Source organism: Lissotriton vulgaris, chromosome 8, assembly GCF_964263255.1.
Source record: "Lissotriton vulgaris chromosome 8, aLisVul1.2, whole genome shotgun sequence".
Classification (NCBI taxonomy): domain Eukaryota; kingdom Metazoa; phylum Chordata; class Amphibia; order Caudata; family Salamandridae; genus Lissotriton; species Lissotriton vulgaris.
In genome coordinates this window covers 167,241,460-167,261,194 of record NC_141696.1, presented here as the reverse complement: position 1 = coordinate 167,261,194, position 19,735 = coordinate 167,241,460, and the positions used below count along the sequence as shown (strand labels likewise).

The following is a 19,735-nucleotide window of genomic DNA, read 5'->3' as shown; positions in this document are numbered from 1 at the left end:
GGAGTCAAGCTAGCTGGGCTGATGAGAGGTGTTACCTCGAAACCGGTCCGGTCCTCGGATGCTTGATTCCATTCTGGGAAGGACATGGCTTTTGTAGTTCGGACTGGACTGTTCCCATGGGGCACAGGGTCAGAGCTGATTTGCATATCGCCATTGTCTAACCCAGGGTGGTGTGGAGTGCAAAAAAACGATGGATTTGGGCCCAGATCCTTGGACTGGGTTGAGTGTGTGACATTGATCCACATTCGGTCCATCACCTGTTGTGTTTGCATATTCCGCCCTAAGTGCGCTGGGGATGCCCAGACGTCGGTCCCAGGCACTCCACACCACTGGAGTCAAGCTAGCCGGGCTGATAAGAGGTGTTACCTCGAAACCGGTCCGGTCCTCGGATGCTTGATTCTGTTCTGGGAAGGACATGGCTTTTGTAGTTTGGACTGGACTGTTCCCATGGGGCACAGGGTCAGAGCTGATTTGCATATCGCCATTGTCTAACCCAGGGTGGTGTGGAGTGCAAAAAAACGATGGATTTGGGCCCAGATCCTTGGACTGGGTTGAGTGTGTGACATTGATCCACATTCGGTCCATCACCTGTTGTGTTTGCATATTCCGCCCTAAGTGCGCTGGGGATGCCCAGACGTGGGTCCCAGGCACTCCACACCACTGGAGTCAAGCTAGCCGGGCTGATGAGAGGTGTTACCTCGAAACCGGTCCGGTCCTCGGATGCTTGATTCCGTTCTGGGAAGGACATGGCTTTTGTAGTTCGGACTGGACTGTTCCCATGGGGCACAGGGTCAGAGCTGATTTGCATATCGCCATTGTCTAACCCAGGGTGGTGTGGAGTGCAAAAAAACGATGGATTTGGGCCCAGATCCTTGGACTGGGTTGAGTGTGTGACATTGATCCACATTCGGTCCATCACCTGATGTGTTTGCATATTCCGCCCAAAGTGCGCTGGGGATGCCCAGACGTGGGTCCCAGGCACTCCACACCACTGGAGTCAAGCTAGCCGGGCTGATGAGAGGTGTTACCTCGAAACCGGTCCGGTCCTCGGATGCTTGATTCCGTTCTGGGAAGGACATGGCTTTGTAGTTCGGACTGGACTGTTCCCATAGGGCACAGGGTCAGAGCTGATTTGCATATCGCCATTGTCTAACCCAGGGTGGTGTGGAGTGCAAAAAAACGATGGATTTGGGCCCAGATCCTTGGACTGGGTTGAGTGTGTGACATTGATCCACATTCGGTCCATCACCTGTTGTGTTTGCCCAACTAGAAGGTCAGCTTCTTTGTCGATGACATGAAACGTTGTTGTCACTTCACGATCTTCTGTCTTAACTTGTACTTGCATCTTCCCCCGTAGGGGAAGTGGTGTCTGGCTGCCATATGTTAGTTTTATGACTTTGGATGGTGTTAATTGCGGCCTGGGATTGAGGCTTTTGTAGTGCTGTATACCCATCACGTTCACTGTTGCACCAGTATCTATCTCTCCGGTGACTGCTGATCCATCAATTTGGATTTGGCACTTTGGTTGCAGTCTTCGCCTTCTCTTTAGATCCTTTGTGAAGGATACGAAATAGCATTCGCCATCGTCCTCTGTGGAGGAGTCGTCTAGTCGTGCGTGTCGGTGGTGTCTGGACGTCATGGGTCTTGTCTGCTGTGTGTCCTCTAGGCTTAGTTGTCTGACTGCTCCTGTGGTGGTCTTCCTTCCGGACAGGTTTCTTCCACGGAATCCTCCTCTGCATATGCTTGCGAACATTTAGAGCACGTTTTCCCTCTCGCAGGGCATCCATCTTGATTGTGTTCATCTCGTCCGCAGTTCTAGTCCGCAGTAACCGCATGGCGGCCGTCTTGGTGTCCTAGTCGGCCATCTTCCCCGTCCGCCTCTACTCGGGGTGCGAACGGCATCCACTCTTTCTGTCTTTATGTTGGTCCCTGCCTGTGCTTGAGGAGTTAAGTCGGCTTCCATGTGTGATCGTGCGAGCATGAGTATTTCATCCAGCGTGATATGTGGTTGACGCAATATCTGTGTCCTCAGAGTTTTATTTCAGCATCCTTGAATGATCTGCGCTGTGACTTCTTTTGTTTGGTCATCTTCGGTACATGTGCTTACCAGTTCGCTCAACCGGGCATGAAAGGCATCCATCGTCTCACCTTCTCTTTGTCTTGACTGTCTAAATTTGAATCTTTCGTAATGTGGGTTGAGCTGAGGGTCAAAGTGCGCATTGAGCGCACGCACCGCGGCGTCATAGTCATTAGCATTTCCGGTGTCTGGAAGGTGAGAGAAAAGTTTGTAGATCTCAGTCCCTCCGAAATGCAGCAATAGTGACCGTTTGACTACATTATCTGTTTCATGGGTGGCCACGAAGTAGTTGTTAAGTTGTCCGATCCAAACTGCCCATCTTGGTGCTGCTGTGGCTGGATCGATCAGCTCACTGAATGGTGGAAGGGCTTGAATTTGTGAGTGAGCTGATTGTTGTGCTGGCTGGACTGGGGGCACTACCTGCTGCTGCGCTACTGGTTGTGGTGCCGCTTGCTGTGGCGCTGCTTGGTGTGGCGCTGCCTTTTGTGGCGCTGCTGGCTGATTTTGGTTGACTCCCACGTTACCTGGTGGGTTCGACATCGTGGTGTTGTTTACTCGTGTCCCTCTGTGCTTAAAATGGTGTTACCCGACTTGTTTGTGTTTTTTTTAGTTTTTTAGTTTTGCCAGTGCTTGTTTGGGGCCTTATACTCTTGGCTTGGTTGGTGTTTGTTTGATTTGCTTGCCCCACATTCCACGTGTCTCAGACTCTTGTTGGTCGCTGGACGTGCCTTCTCTGCCTCGTGTATGTGCCTGCTGCTTTCCTTTCAGGCGGGAGCGGGGTTGATTCTTGCTTCTCTCTATGTCCGCGGCACTCGCGCTCACCCGCGTCACTCTTCAATGCTCCTGCCAGGCCTCTCGCTTTCTTCGCGCATGCGCGCTCAATTTGCCTGGTTGTCAGGCCTTCCTCCGTGTGTGCAGGCCGCTGGTGCTCGCGGCTCTTCACTGCTCACCGCGACGGTGCCCCTATGCAGCTCAGGGCTCACGCTGCTCACCGGTGCGGTTGGCGGCGCCGTCGGGGCTCTCACTCCTGCTCGTGCTCCCGCGTCTGGCGCCTCACTCGGCGCTGGTCTCTTCTGCTCCTGACGGCGCTCTATCACGCCTGTGGATGCCTCTGTCGGCGTCTCGTCTGGGGGCTTTATCAGCAGAATCCCACCCTCTGTCGCCAGTGTGGAGGGGTAGGTAATATATTGGTATGTGAGCATTAAATGATTGACACAAACACCATGGCTTGCTGGTCGGACCGGAAGTCACGAGCGACTCCCGACCATTTATTTATACCTTTCTGGGCACGCCTGGCCAGAAGGTGATACATTAGTGCACGTAGTTCCAGCCGAGGCTGGAGCTTACGAAAACCACTAGAACGCTACAGCACTCTGAGCGGCCAGCGGCTAGAGGCGGCCGGTGAACAGAACAGCACATTTGTGTAGCAGGACACAATTGATAAAATAGTTGAGGCGCTATCTCACATCGCGTCTCCTGAGCGGGTCGGTGCAGGAGCCGAGATCTCGTCCTCGTCTCGTCCTGAAAAGGGGGAGGTGGGAGGCTGGTATTGAACAGAGGGTGGGCGGTGTGGAAGGGGTGGCGCTCCCTCAGGTGGGGGGCTCGTCAAAGATACCAGGTCCTGCTTTCACCTGAAGTGTTCTTGCCAATAACACCTGATTTTGCAAGACAAAGAGAAATGCATTCTGCACATGCCAAGATCACATTCTGAAGAAAAAGGAAGCTGGGAGAGGGCACCAGAAAGGGGGGGGGGGGAGAAGTGGCATTTGCGGGGTGGAAGGAGAGGTGCCAGCAGCGGGCAGCAGGGAAGGCGTCCCTGAAGGATGACCACAAAGAAGAGGGCCCCCGTAGAAGGGCAGCTCGGGGGGGGGGGGAACAGGGATGGAGGGGTGTTGGCAACAGAGCCCCCTTGCTCTCAATTACATCCCTATGGTGTGCAGCGCTTTGTTGCTAGGATACCACTTCATAAGCCCCTGGGAGGACGGAGGAGGCTTTAAGGAGTGCACCTGGAGGCGGAGGGCGCTTGATGGGTGGATCTTGTCCTGGGACCCATGGGTGTCAGGGGTTTGAATTTCTCTGGAGTTTTGGGGGGTCCTTTGCAAACTCTGTAGATACCGTGATCAGGGCTTTCTCTCGAGTTTATAATCTCGGGGCTGGGACAGATAGGGTTGTTTGAGTGACAGGCCGGTCTGACGTGGTGAGACTGAGAGAGGTACTGAGACAAGTTCTGTTTAAGAGTCAGAAGGTCGTGCATCTCCTTTGGATACATCTGTCCTCACGGGTAGAGAGGCCTTTGTTAGAATGGGCGGTTCAAACCTCATCAGTGAAATCAACTATTTCTTCTGCATTTATGTGTATGAACTGAGCCAGTCAGTGAATTCTGAGTTTTGAATTGTTCGTAATCAAATGATGTGCCGCTTTCAGTGCTGTTCACTTGCTGAACAGAGTTCACTCTCTCCAGCTGGCGGGGGTGGAGTCCTTGTCGTTGTGCCTGCACTCTGAGAGCATAGGCAGGACACCGCTACCCTGGATTGTCCTTGCCCCCTCCAGCCTTGCCACATGCATTCCCGAGTCAGAGGACAATCATTAATTTACCAAACAACTGACTCCCTCCCGGGGCAGAGCTCAGCACCCACTTCCTGTCCGAGCCCGAGGGAGGGGTGGGCATGGGGGTCTATCTGTTTGAGATGCAGGCACACTCCATAGAGCACTCCAGGGAGGGGGAGGAACAGCCGAGAGAGTGGGGTGGAGGTAGAGTAGCGAGGGGAGGGAATTCCGCTTCTCTTAAGACTACAGAGTCTGCTGGGATGCCTCTGTCCTCCCCATGAACCCCTGCGCCTGTGAGCTCCGTGCCTGGCAGGAGTAGTAAACAGAGTAATAAAACACTCCTCCACTGATAGGAAAGTTCTTTACCACAGCCGTAAAGCAGGCCATTGTGTCCTTAGGGGCTGTCTGAAAAGCGGACAGGGTGGCACCTGAAAACACTCCTTTCCCTTGGGAAGTCAGCGTTTACTATAAACGCTGACGCTACCCAATAGAATGGAGGAGCGGGGCTTAGAGTCCCTTAGAATTTTTTTTATCAATATCTCTCGCAGAGGCGGGGCAGCTTCGCTGCCACACCCACACAAGACCTAAAAATGGTCTATGCTGTTCTAAAATATTTTGATCTTGAACATTAGAAGGAAAAGAGGAATTTATTTTCTCGTTTAATTATTGTCACTATAAGAAATCTGAAAAAGGCATGTTCTTGCAACATATTTAAGATTATTTAGAAAACATTTCATTAAACCGTTAGAGCACATGCAAGGAAAACTATAGTAAAAGGTTTCATACTTATTACCAATGGTGTATGAATGGTGTACATTTCTGCATTACATATACGTGAATATGGATATTATGTTGTAAAGAATTCCAGTGTGGTACACTAGCTAAAGAAAGTAAACATTTGATTGGCTCAGTGATCTGTCATTTATGTCTTTCCACTTCCTGTAGTTTGTCAGGCGATCATCCTTGGTCCATTCCTTGCTGTCCTAATCCTTCTATACTTGATCCCACTGGGAATGTACTCCCCCTGCATCAGAGGCGAGGGCACACTGGGGCCCAAACCGGTTCTCTTCGGACACAGAGGCACTCCAGTGGTAGGTAAAAGAGTATTTCTAATTCTGACTCGTTCCTTAGTTCTTCTGCCTTCCTTCCAGACCACCGGTTTACTGCATTTGAATCCTGTCTGTTTCTTACTATGTGGTTCTGTCCACTCGATTACAAGTGGGATATTTAAAAGAGAGTTGTCAAAGTATGTAGTGTGGCTCAACGTTTACGTGCTTAGGCCTATTTCAGTGTATCTGTTAACCCCTTCGATGCTCATGACGAGCTCAGCTCGTCATGAGGCACGGTTGAGCTGTGCTGACGACGAGCTCAGCTCGTCATGAACAATGGTAATCAAAGGTTCTCAGCACAGGAGGGGAAAACCATCAGCAGCGATGGTGTTAAACACTTAAAAGGTGATGGAAGATGCTTGCAATAAATCTAACCACTGGCAAATGCTTGGGGTAGGATTCCAACTCATCTTTCTTTTGCCGACCATGCCACTTCAGATCAGGGACAGCCATATGCAAATCAGTCTTGGTCCTACTCCAATAGGAACAGGCCAGCCCTACTGCTAAGCCAGGTCCTCTCTGAACTGGAAAACAAGCAACCCAAGACAGGTTTTGGCCTGAAAGGCCCTCTTCAGTCTGATGTAGCTCGGTTCCAGTTGCACAGTGAGCAAAACAAGAATGAGTTTAAATGCTATCGGAGCAATCGCCAGGAGTTAGATGTATTGCAATCATTCCTCCAATCATCTGATGTGTGTTAGATGTTCAGTGTTTCTGTTGCCTGGCATCATTCAAGGCATGGAAGACAATGGAATCATTCACTGTTTATCTTGTGTAATATGTAAAATATCTAAGATTTCTGATTTTAGAATGTGTGTGTTTGCAGGTTTGTACACACACAATGGTTTGGTTCTATCAGTGGGTCTGGAACTAGGGGTGCTTGAGGTGCTTAAGCACCACCATCAAATCTGAAAGGGTTTAGATGGAGAATGAGTAATAAAGGGGCCCTTCAAAGGCTTTTCTTCTGGCAGCATTTTTGGGTTTAGAAAAAACACTGTCAGATATCCCCTATGCCTTTAGTGAGGCGATGTTATTGAACAGCACCCCCCTTCTACAAATCGTTCCAGCACCGCTGGGTGCTATTATTAAATAAGAAATCTTTTACTTTTATTACAAGTTGGGAGTCAGCAGTCAATAAAAAAACATAGCAAGGATTTCTTCCTGCTACTTTTTTCTTTATGTATCCTTCGATCCTGTAAATAAAGGGACCTGTTTGTTCCTGCTACCATCCTAAGCCTACCTCCTTCCGCATCTCTGTCTGAATTCTTCTGGGCGACAAGTGAATAGAACTATAGGATTACAAAAACCCGCTGAAGCCTCCTGGAACTACAATTGAAGATAAAATACATCTCACCGGAATCATTGACATCTGGAAGGTTACTGAAGATTTAAGTTCTGCAACTTCAAGAAGTGGTCCTACAATACGGAAGTTGCAGCTGGCAACTTGCTCCTCATGAGACAGAAACAGAGGGCTGGTTTTCTGCATGAAGGTAAACTCTCCATGATGGAAACTCTAGTCCAGCGTGAAACTTACAAATAAGACCTTCGACAGCCTGAAGTCAAGGAGCAACTTTCCACCCTAAATCTGCCTTGAAGCGTCTGCCTATCTCCACCAGCCCTTTATCCAATACTGAGGACAGTAATTATCTGAGTCTGTCATTTTTTTTTCCACTTCCTTTAGTTTGTCAGATGATCATCCTTGGTCCATTCCTTGCTGATCCATATACTTTTGCTTTTTGGAAGCGAGCTTTTTAGTTTTGGCCTGTGGGTTAGACTTACTAACCCTGCTACATTTTGCATTTTGGCAACAGCATATCTCTTTGGCAGGGTGCGCTGTTTCCAACCAGTATCATGCTCATGCACTGTGCTGCATCAGAAGCCCTTGATGATCATAAGGTTGTATAGGGCTCTTTGTTCGAAGGAGGCTGATGAGTTTTGGAAGCTCATAACATGGTGTGCAGTCTCTACTATGTATGCTGAAGAGGTCGGCTACTGTGTTGCGTAAGCTGTTGGCAGAGAATCAAGCAGGTGATACCCCAGATGTTCAAGCATGGTCTTGTGCTGGCGGATATCCATAATTGTCGTTTTTTGAGTTTGTCGGTGAGTCCTTGTTTGTATTCTACTTTTGTAGAGTAAACTAAAACACCATGAGATGTATAGAAGATATTGTGTCAGAGACCAGGAGGCCATGCAAACTAAATCCTGCTATAGTTAGGTGCTGTGTGGACTGAAGATGTGGTCAGAGTAAAAAGTAGGTGTTGCTCTATGGTTGGTAAATTGTCCATTTTTCTCTAGGGGCGAAGTAATTGTCCTGTTACACACAACTACCACAAACAGACTGTGTGTACTACAACTGTTGTAGAGTTCAAATCTCATAGCATGAATATGCTCAACTCTCCGTTGCTGCTGAGCTACTTACAAACGTAAGCTATACCCCTTGGCACATCAAGTTTATGAATATAACCATCACCCTAAATTAGTTGTATCTCCATACATTGTCTTTCACAAACCACTACCTTGTATTTATTGACAGAACCAATTATGTTGTTTTTTCTCCATCCAAAGGTGAGACACATACAAAGGTAAGAACAAACAGTTGCTGCCATTGTAGAGGCCGCCACACACAGGCCTATTTGCCTGAAACAACCAGGTTTCTCACCTTCAATTTCAATTCAGGTAAATTTGCTCTTGATGAGATATCCTCTTACTGAGAATTGCATCCTGTTGTTATACCCCCATGAGCACTCCTGTCCTTCTACATCTATTCAGTGCCCATCAACACAAGTTCATATGTGTGCATGTTTAGGTCTGACTTCACAGTGCAGCTGTTTGCAAAATGCATTGTTACAATTCTTTAAAATACACAGACGATTGGTTTCACCAAGAGGAGTTTTAGACTCTCACCTGTTGTGATTGGCTATTTGGTGTATCATTCTGCCTTATAGGAATAGGAAGCGCTTCCACTGGAGTGCACGAGGAACAATTTTCCATCAAAAACCAACCTAATCCTCAGCTGTTTGTCACATTCAGTTTTTCATGCATTGTACACGGAAAGTAATATGATTTGCTATTTCTTCCTAGCATTGGTAAAGTCAGCATGACAGACATTAATGTGAGAAACAGAATTTGTGCAGGCAACACATGTAAACAACGTTTATGAATGCCTGCGTTTACTTCAATCAAGCTGTCTCCTCAACAGAAATTACATTTGAAGATGCTGTTGTGTACAGATGAATATGCTATATGTGAGACAGAAGCATGATAATTAAATTTGCCAGAATATTTCTTACATGTTGGGATTACGTTGTGCACGTTGGTAGGTGAATATCAAATATCTGAAGACAGAAGAAGGAAAGTGTGAAACTTGCTAAGATAAGGTTCGAAGAAACATAGGGTAGCATGGGATATGTCTGTAATTTATTAACACAGCTTTTCCCTTTTTGTCTTCTTGCAACAGCTGGCTCCTGAAAACACCAAATTGTCATTTGAGAAGACTATTGAGCATGGAGCAGCAGGCCTTGAAACTGATGTCACAATGAGGTAAGATGAATACAGCTGGGTTGTTGATGCAAGCACCACTGCATAGAGGAGGAGAAGTAAAATGTAGACAGTAATCACTGGTACTAATCTTATTGACCTTGGACGGCTAAATGGTTGAATTGGCCCTGCTACATTTAAAGTTATGACCTATAGGTGACAAACAGAGCTCAGAAGTGGGTAACTCACTGAGCTATTTTACCTGCTGAAATGGAAGCCACTCCTAAAAGATTGAGCACATGTTCTGATCAACTAAGGTAGCATGGCTGTCAAGTTTCATCTCAATACATCCAAAACAGAATATTAAGAAAATATGAGGTTGTAAGAAATCGGGTTATTGGTTGAGGGGGGCGCAAGTCCTACTCAGGCAACAACCCCACTCCTTGCTAGGGTGACCCTCAACAGTCACTAAATTAACCTGTGCTGAACCCTCTGGTAGCTTAACACAAAATCAGTCAGGCTTAACTTAGAGGCAATGAGCATGTTTATATAGCACACAAGCAGTAGTAAAGTGAAAACACAAAACAAGAGATATCGCACACCAATTTAGAAAAATTGAGTTAAAAAATAAAAATAAAATAACACCAAAAGGAAACAAATTAAATCTGTAGAATCGTAATTATGCACTTTCAAATTTTTAAGTAGAAATAGCACCAAGAAGCAGAAAGCACTAACGGTGGGATTCTGGTCATGCTAGACCAGGACAAATTCACAAATTCAGGGTGACTGCAATGGATTGTGGGCCAGATATAGGAACCGCTGAAAAAGTTACCTTCTCAAAGTCTGATGCGCTGAGTTCAAAACTTCAGGATTTCACAGGAGGAGCTCAACTGGTGGCAGCCAAGGATCTCTGACCTGGGGAGGCACCTCTTGGGGATCATAAACTCATGCTAGCAGGGCACAGGCAGGTTCAGTTGAAGGTCCAGGCAGGGCCAGTTGGAGCTGGTCAGCTGAGCAGGTGATTGGAGGCCCATGGAGCCTGTTGTGTTCCTGTAGCCCACAACAGGAAGTGAGGCAACTGATCCTTGGAGCCACAAAGGTTAGCTTGGGATGAAGAGAGCAGGTCCAGTCTTCCTTCTCAGGCAGAAGGTCAGGCCTTCAGCAGATGGGCAGTCCTCTGAAGAACAAGGCAGGCATCGGGCAGCAGGACAGTAATCTGAGGAACAAGGCAAGCCTCAAGCTGTACTTTGGTGGCAGCATGGCAGTCCTCTGAAGTAAGGGCTGACCTCAAGCAGCTGGGTAGTCTTCTCGTAGCAGCAGTGCAGTCCTCTGAAGAACAAGGAAGTCCTTCTGTAATGTCCACAAGTCCAAGAGTGTATTGATGAGTGGCTCGGGAGGGCCAATATTTATACATGGTGCCACCCTTTAAGTTTGGAGAAACTTCTAATCCAATCCGAAATCTGGTGCTTGAAAGTTCCTTACTTCCCATGCCCAGGTCCAAGAGGTCTAGGGTGACAAAAGGGTGGTGACAAGTTCCTTTAAGAGTTTGCTAGAGGCAGCCAATTGAAATGTAAGTAGGGCAGGTAACAGCTCCACTCCTAACATTCTTGAGGATGACCCTCTCCCAGCTACACCAAGGTCCTGTGGTCTGGGCCCGGCATACATTCCTGATAGGGGAGCAATTAACATGCTCAGCCAGATGAAAACTCCTATAAGGCCTCAAAAAGTTTAGGGCAGCAAAATGCCAACTTTCTTAAAGTGGCATTTTCAAAATTGTAATATAAAATCTGTTTTTACCTATAAAGAGGATTTTAAATTACAATTCATTTGAGTCCAAACATGACATTTCTACCTGCTCCCAATCACATTTTAGCACTTATTGAATGTAATATGGTAACCCAACGTTATCCTATGGGAGATGTAGGCCTTGCAGAAGCGTAAAACAAATTTAGAAGTTTTTCACTACCAAGTGATGTAAAACATGTCCTACTTTTTAAATACAATGAACCCTGTCCTATGGGTTGTTAAGGGCCTACTTTAGAAGTGACTTATGTGTATTAAAGAGGAAGGTTTACACCTGGCAAAAGTTTCATTGTGCCAGTTCGAATTGGCAGTTTTAAAATGTACTACAGCTGCCATGGCAGCCCTGAGACATGTTTTAAATGGCTACTTTTAAAGGGTAGCACAATGAGTGCTTCTGCCCACTAGTAACATTTAATTTACAGACCCTGCGTACCCGTGGTACAATATATGCAGGACTCACAAGTAAATTAAACTTAGCAATCAGGTGTAAGCCAAAAAGACCATGTTTTAGGGGGTGAGCACTTTAGCACTGGTTAGCAGCGGTAAAGTGCACAGAGTCCTAAAAGACAACAAAAAATGATTTCAGAAAACAGGAAGGATGAAAGTAAAAGGTTTGGGGGTGACGTTGCAGAGAGGGCCATGTCTAACAGAAGGTTTTAGAATCTTCCATGAGTTCAATGGTAAAATTAATTGTGTAACATGACGATTTTTGCAGTTAAAGCATGATGTTTGTAAAAAATTAACAATCAATAAATAAATAAGTAGGCACCAATAAATATAAAAAAGGAAAGAGGGAACGATCGCATGGATCTCACAGCATTTCAGCTGTCTTAGAACGTTTTTTTGTGCTTCGTATGATTCTATATTTTGAGAGCAGCTGGTGCCTGGCTCTGTTAAACTGCCGCCAAGGATATCTGATTTAGCAAGGAATAGCATAAACTCCTTCCTGGCCTATGTGGCCCTGTCATTACGACAATAAATATAATAACATTTGTTACGGAATGGAAAGGTGTCACTTGCAATTTAAGCCTCCTCGTATATAACATGGCAAGTATCATGATATGGGTTATAGTCACACAAAGGGGCAACAGTGGGCTGACATTGCGAAAGATTAATGTTAATTATTTATCCCAAGTTAGAATTATAATAAAGATTTATGAAAAAAACGAGGAGGTCCTTTAACCCAGCAAGACCACAGATGTCCCTCCTTTCCAAGACCTCTGCAACAAACTCTGCACCTTCTTCCACCAGAAGATCAGGAAGATCTATGATAGCTTCTATACCCAGGACCCTGCCACTATGCCCACCACCACAACACGCAACCACACCGCACCCCAACAGATTGTGCTCAACTGGACTCCACTCACCACAGTGAACAACACACCCGAGGCAATGAAAAGCATCCATTTAAGAGCCCCATCAGATCCTTACCCGTACCACATCTTCCACAGAGCAACTGTCTCCATTGCCCCCCCAGCTTTGCCACACCATCAACTACTCCATTGAAACCACCACCTACCCAGACTACTGGAAACATGCCGAGATCAACGCCCTGCTGAAGAAACCGTCCACCGACATGACTGAACACAAGGACTTCAGACCCATCTTCCTCCTCCCCTATCCAGCCAAAGTAATCGATAAGGCCATCAACACCCATTTCGCCGAGTACATCGAAGAGAACCACTTACTGGACACCTCCCATTCAGGCTTCTGAAGTAACCACAGCACCGAGATCATACTCCTCACCGCCACCAACGACATCCGCTCCCTTCTCAACCTTAGAGAAACCGCAGCCCTCATCCTACTGGACCTCTCACCTGCCTTCAACACCGTCTCTAACACTGCACCCTAATCACGAGATTCCATGACACCGTCATCTGTGACAAGACACTGGACTGGATCCACTCCTTCCTGACCGGCCGAACACAGTTAAGGTTAAGGTTAAGCTGATGTATAGAGTGCAACAGCTGCCCCAGCAAAGGGGCATCCCAGCGCTAAAAGCAATAAAGGCCACTGACAGCAAACAGTGAGTCACACTACCTCGGTCCCTCTCAGAACCTGCAGAGATCAGCTGTGGAGTGCCCCAGGACCCAGTGCCCTGACCCCACCCTCTTCAACATCCACATGGCTCACCTCACAGCCATTTTCAGAAGCCATGGCCTCAACAACATCTCATACGTCAACAACACCCAGTTGATCATCTCTTTTACCAAAGAACCCACAACTGCCAAAATCAACTTGCACAACAGAATAAAGGCTTTCGCTACCTGGATGCGAGCCAGCTGCCTCAAGCTCAACTCAGACAAAACCAAAGTACTCATCCTGGAACTCACCCCCTCAGCCTGGGACGACTCCTGGTGGCCCGCTGCACTGGGAACCCCTCCCACCCCCGTGAACCACGCACACAACCTCTGCATCTTAATGGACTCCTCGTGCTCAATGAACCCCCAAATCAATGCAGTATCCTCATCCTGTTTCCACATGCTCCGCCTGCTTCAAAAGACTTTCAGATGGCTCTCCACGGAATACAGAAAGACGCCCCCCCCCCCACGCACTCATCACCAGTAGACTGGACTACAGCAATGCACTCTACACCGGCATCACCCAGAAGCAGCTCAGGAAACTACAGAACATCCAAAACGCCGCTGCCAGACTGGTTCTCGACATCCCCAGCCGCAGCCACATGACACAACACCTCAGACAACGCCACTGGCTCTCAGTCAACGAGAGAATCACCTTCAATCTTCCCACACATGCCTACAAAGCTCTCCACTACGCAGGACCAGCATATCTCAACCACCGCCTCAACTTCCACACACCCGCCAGACAACTCTGCTCCGGTAATCTCGCCCTGGCCTCTGGCCCTTCCACGGATCCACAAGACCAGAACCGGAGGAAGATATTTTTCCTACCTCGCCACCAAGACCTGGAACACCCTGCCCCTCCACCTCAGGCATGCTGCGCCGTTGACATAGTTCAGGAAGGACCTCGAGACCTGGCTCTTTGACTGAACCTCCACACACAGACGTACCAGCCCCCTCCCCCACCCCCACCCCAACTGGGGTGAGTAACCGCGCTATACAAGCACCTAATTGATTGATTTAACAACTTGTATTGCCCAAGGTAGAAGGGCAATAATGCTATTAGAACATTTCACCCACTGAGGATAGAATGTTCTAAAATAAACAGGGCAAAACAGAAAGTCATTATTTGCCCGAAACCACTTTGTTGACAGTGTACTGGTTAATGTTTTCAGGGAGCAGGTATTGTTACTGCATAAGCTGTTCAAGATGCTTTCTCTGAGTATTGTTCCTTGTTTGCACCTAGAGTCTAGATCAAATCAGCCTGTTCCATGAAAAATGTCCAGGATAAATGAATGACCTGCTACAAATTGAATCTTAGTCAATTCCACTAGGAGAACATTTAGATAGCATAAGCTGCCTAGAGGTGTCTTGGCCAAGAATGCTCAGGTAGCAACATCTAACTCAGAGTGCATTGGGAAGAACATGTAGCCTAATGGTTAGAGCGGTTGACCTCGTAGCTGGGGAACCGGGTTCGAGTCTCGGCAAGGGACGCTCAACATCCTGTGATTCTGGGCAAATCACGTAATCTCTCAGTGCCTGAACGTGTCCCTCTGTAATGCAACTGGTGCTCATGTAAAGCGCTCTGATACCTATGGGTCCCGTTTGTACTATATAAAACTCCAACAAAAAAAAGAAAATTCAGGCAAGTGAGAACAACCATATTCTTATTCAGTAACTCATCGAATAACATATCTATTATAACAGCCTTTGTGATATCCCATAGTTAAAAATCAAATAATAAACAATCATTAACATGCAAGTGCAGACAATACAATGTGTATTACGTCCCTGTGAAGCATTGCCGTGAACCCTTGCTGTCTTTACAAAAGCCAGTATGGCAGAGGGACGATAGTGCTCAGGCCCAACAGGAGTATGCACTACTCTGATTGGAAGTCTCACAGATGTCCTGTGATGCAGCCTTTTATAGCTAATAGGTTGGCAATCATTGTTATTGATACAGTGGTAAACTTTGATGTGTTCATCTCAGTTGTTTCCATTGAATCACTGACAGAATTTCGATTTCACAAAAATCGACCTACTATAACATCGAGTCTCAAACATCGATATCACTAATATCGACACCCTATACTTAACATGAAAACGACTAAAATATCGATCAAACTATATCGATGCACAAAAATATCGTCTACACAAATATCGTTAACATTATTTTCGACTACCATAATATCGACACTCAATACTACATATAGCACACTACAATAATATCGAATACTAAAATTTCGATAGCACTATTTTCGTCTATATAAAAATATCGATAGCAAAATAATACTCAATTTTTAATATATAACACCAATAAATCTATTCTCTTAGTAATACACACGATTTAAAAGACTTCACTAATTTATTTTCAAATTATTAAGTAACATTTACTGAAAAAAATTGTGTTTTCGCGCACTAACGATATTTGGATATAAACTCTTTGTAAACATACTTTTTTTATACTTAGTACTCATTGTACATATTCTATATTTATTACAAGAGTTTTTTATTACATAAATATATCATTTCAGTTCCTCTAGATAAACAATATAAGAAGATATATCTTAAATGTTTAAGTTAAAAAAAATTCAAACTAACCAATAGTAACTTGTCTTTACATATCTGACCAATCAGATAGCAAACTTAATTACACATAGACTATATAAACCAGTCACAAACAGCCATAAAACTTGCAGGGAATATTCTTCGTGACCACATACTGCCAATTTTGGGAGCACCATCTATATTCTTCTGTGCAAGAAAATTCGTCCAGAAACTACAAGTAAGTAATCATATAGCTCTGTTAATAAATTCTAATGTTTTTTTACTATTACTTATAGACCAAGATTTGTAACCTAAATTGTTCTTTCTTTATGTACTTTACCTTTAAACAGACTCTACAAACAAATCAAGTTATACTTCAACTTCAAGATACAGGACACTTTAAATTTAAAAAAGGTATCTACATATTTTTTGTATTTACTTAACGTTATTTGACAATTAGTGTCCTAATTTCAAACTCTCTACTTTGTTTCTTAGCCTGTAACTCTTAATACATATTGTGAAGCCAGAATGTTTTGGGGGAAAAACGTTACAATGCTGTGTAAAAAATTATTTATTCCTGTTCTTAAATATGTTTCTTTTGCTTTAAATCATAATACATGTGTCATCCCATGTTCTTTTCAGCAAATAAGTAACAATGCTTTATAACAAGTGTGTATTGTTTATGGAACATATAAACGCATTGGTAATGTTCATAAACTTTCTCTCTAAACAGACCTCAAAGCTACAGAAAACAGATAATTCACATCAAACAACAAACATTCTGCTACTACTCTAATTCTCTTGGTAAGTTCAGAAATAAAACATAACAAGTCTTTATAAACTCTATAGCATATACTCGAACAAAAAATGACTCTTTTTATGCTTCTGTTAGTATTATCTTGGAAATGTCTCTTTTAAAATCCAAATAAACTAAAGTATTTTTAGAGACGTTATAAACTACCAAAAATGTAACCAAAATAAAAATTGTAACTTTTCCTATAACATACTTAATTTTTTTTCAACAGACCGTGGCAATAGGACCACAACATCGGACTGAACAAGCACCTACTTTCGATTCATAGAACATTACTGCTGGTAAGTAAATTACTAGAAGAGTACTTGCTTTATTTAAAATCTTTTATACATTTCACAATTTGTTAATATTTGTATATTAACTTTTCTAGATACCAGAACTCAAGAATGACTGATGATGCAAGATTTATTACATCTCAGAAAGGCAAATTTTTGTTATGCTATATGGGCTACATTTATGCTCAGGAGAAACAAAAAGACCTTAAAGTGAATTGGAAGTGTACGAAATATTACTCCAATAAATGCTATGGCCGTGCTACAACAAGGGAAACTAGTGTTATTAATACCACTGAACATAATCACCCACCAAACATCTCGGAAATTGAAGTGAGATCCACTCTCGAGAATATCAAAGAATTAAGTACCAGATCAGAACTACCTACCAACGTAATTCTGAAAGAATTACTACCTAAAGTTCCCAGAGAAGCAAGAGGTCAGCTACCATCTATTGCTTCCATTAAAAGAACAATAGCAAGGACAAAGAAAGCAAGTAGACCCAATATACCAACTCCTAGAACTTTTGAGGAAGTCATAATTCCGCCTGAGCTTGTAATCACTCATAATGATGAGCCATTTATTTTTTATGATAATCATAGCAAGGAAAAAAGAATAATCATGTTTGCAACTAATAACAATATAAAAAAATTAACAGAAAGTGCTACTTGGATGATGGATGGAACTTTTTCTATATGCCCAAAACCTTTCTACCAATTATACACAATTCATGGGCAATATCATAATACCTGTATCCCCTTCATATACTGTTTATTACCGAACAAACAAGCCACAACTTACTCAGAAATTTTGCAAAAAATAAAAGAACAAACTTCTGACTACTTCCCAATGAAAATCATCATAGACTTCGAACAAGCTATGATTAATTCTATTTTGAAAAGTTACCCACACACATCCATTCAAGGATGTTATTTTCATTTCAATCAATGTCTCTGGAGACATTTACAAAAATCTGCCCTTAGTGTTGAGTATGCAACAAATATAACTTTTGCATACCAAATCAAACATCTCATTGCTCTGGCATATGTACCAGTAACTGATGTGGCAGAACATTACAATCTATTAATTGAAAGTCCTTTCTACACCCAAAATGAGCAAAGACTCGCCCCACTTTTAGATTACTTTGAGGACAACTGGGTAGGAAGACTACATAGGTCAGGCCACAGACGCCAGCCTAAATTTTTAATTCCCTGGTGGAATGTATATCTACCAACGCTGAACCAAGAGGCAAAAACGAACAATGCTGTTGAAGGTTGGCACAATGCCTTCCTCTCTTCTACTGGACATACAACACCCACATTACACAAGCTAGTCACAGCTATACAAAAAGAGCAAAGCTTTCAGGAACTACGTATGGAGCAATCTGTCATACAACTAAAACCAAAAATCTCTAGACAAACTGCTCAAATGTATCTATATCTTCAACAGCAAGTCCAACTATATCCTACAACAAGAGGACTGGAATATCTAAAAATGATAGCCAAAACATTGAACTAATTGCAATAAGTAAATCAATGGATAAACATCAAACAATATCCTTAATCTGATAACACACATATTCTAATATAATAAATCTATATTTATTTAGTCTAATTTATTTTTTTACACTATTATAAAAAGACTAAATAAGTATATCATTATATCCAATTTTTTTTTTTAAAATACTGTTTCGATCCAAACAAAATAATAAAAATGAATAACTTACCTTTAAATAGAACATCATAAAGATTAATCCTTTACCGACAATACAATGTGTAAATCTCAAAGACTTAATCCAACAAATCATTAATTATTTTTCTATTAACTGTGCTAAAACTATCCATCATCCAAATAAAACGACTCTTTAAATGCCATTGAAAATGACGACTGTTCTCTTAAACTGTGATAAATATTTCAGAGAACTCAAAATATAAAGGAAGAATGTTATACATCTCCGTTCTAACAACTGAAACACACTTCCTTTCCCAAAAAAAAAGAGTAATCGGAAACGGAAATAGCTGTTTCAAAATACGAGACAAAATATTTCAAAACAATCCCACCGACATAACACTAACGAGTATACCATAATATATAAACATAACATTCCTATTATTTTAAATTTTAATTAAATCATACCACATACTCATTAACTCCAGCTATTTCAAATGGCCCAAAAACTCGTGAACGGAAATACGTATTGAGTCCACTCCATTATATGTAAATAGTCATACTTTAATTACCAACCCCAAAATAACAAAGGACTACCTTTAATTTTTAGTTACAATACTTTAAAAAGATAAAAGTAGAATCGTACCTACTCAAACGTGAACCTGCTTCCAACCGCGACTTTCCCTTTCCCAAAATAACGCAAAAAGACAAAGAGTGGTTACAAAATAAAAGAACCGAATTATATGTAACTGTGAAAAGTACTACTATAAATGTCCATTATTGTTATATATATGTTCGAAATTATGTGTAATGTACAAAAAATTGTATAGTACATTGTGAAATGAAAATCTTTTTTACTGTATATTATTTATATTTTACATAATTTTAATATTTATCACATTAAGTATGAAAATGTTGAAATATTTAATGTAATATTTATTAAAATTATTATATAACTAAATGTGTAATATTGTATTTGTTTTTCTGATTTACTTGTTTACAATATGACTAATAGGTGAAAATTATTATTATTAAAACGTACTTATTAATAATAATAATTATACATAACAATATTGTATTCTTAAAACAATCATTGATGATGATGTAAATGTTCTAATCAAGATCTTTATATTATATTATACATTTCAAAGTGTTCATATGTTAATATCATCATCTGTATATCACTATATTTATTGAAATTTTGTGATTTATGTTTTTCATTACACATGTTTAATGTTTTATTAAGAAACAATATTTTTATTATTTATGTATAATATCATACATTGCATTATGTTAACTAACCATTTTTTCTCTACAAATTAAAAGTACTTTTCAAGAAAACT

The 19,735-nt window shown here is 42.9% G+C and overlaps 1 protein-coding gene across 3 annotated transcripts in view; it reads left to right on the top strand.

The window, feature by feature from the left end:
* Nucleotides 1-19,735, top strand: part of GDPD4 (glycerophosphodiester phosphodiesterase domain containing 4) — a 356,500-nt gene that overhangs the window by 272,780 nt on the left and 63,985 nt on the right. For all 3 annotated transcript variants that reach the window (XM_086933889.1, XM_086933891.1, XM_086933888.1), the window contains exons 8-9: nucleotides 5,570-5,715; nucleotides 9,188-9,270. In XM_086933889.1, coding sequence (XP_086790015.1) covers nucleotides 5,570-5,715; nucleotides 9,188-9,270 — 229 coding nt within the window. The remainder of the gene's footprint in view (nucleotides 1-5,569; nucleotides 5,716-9,187; nucleotides 9,271-19,735) is intronic.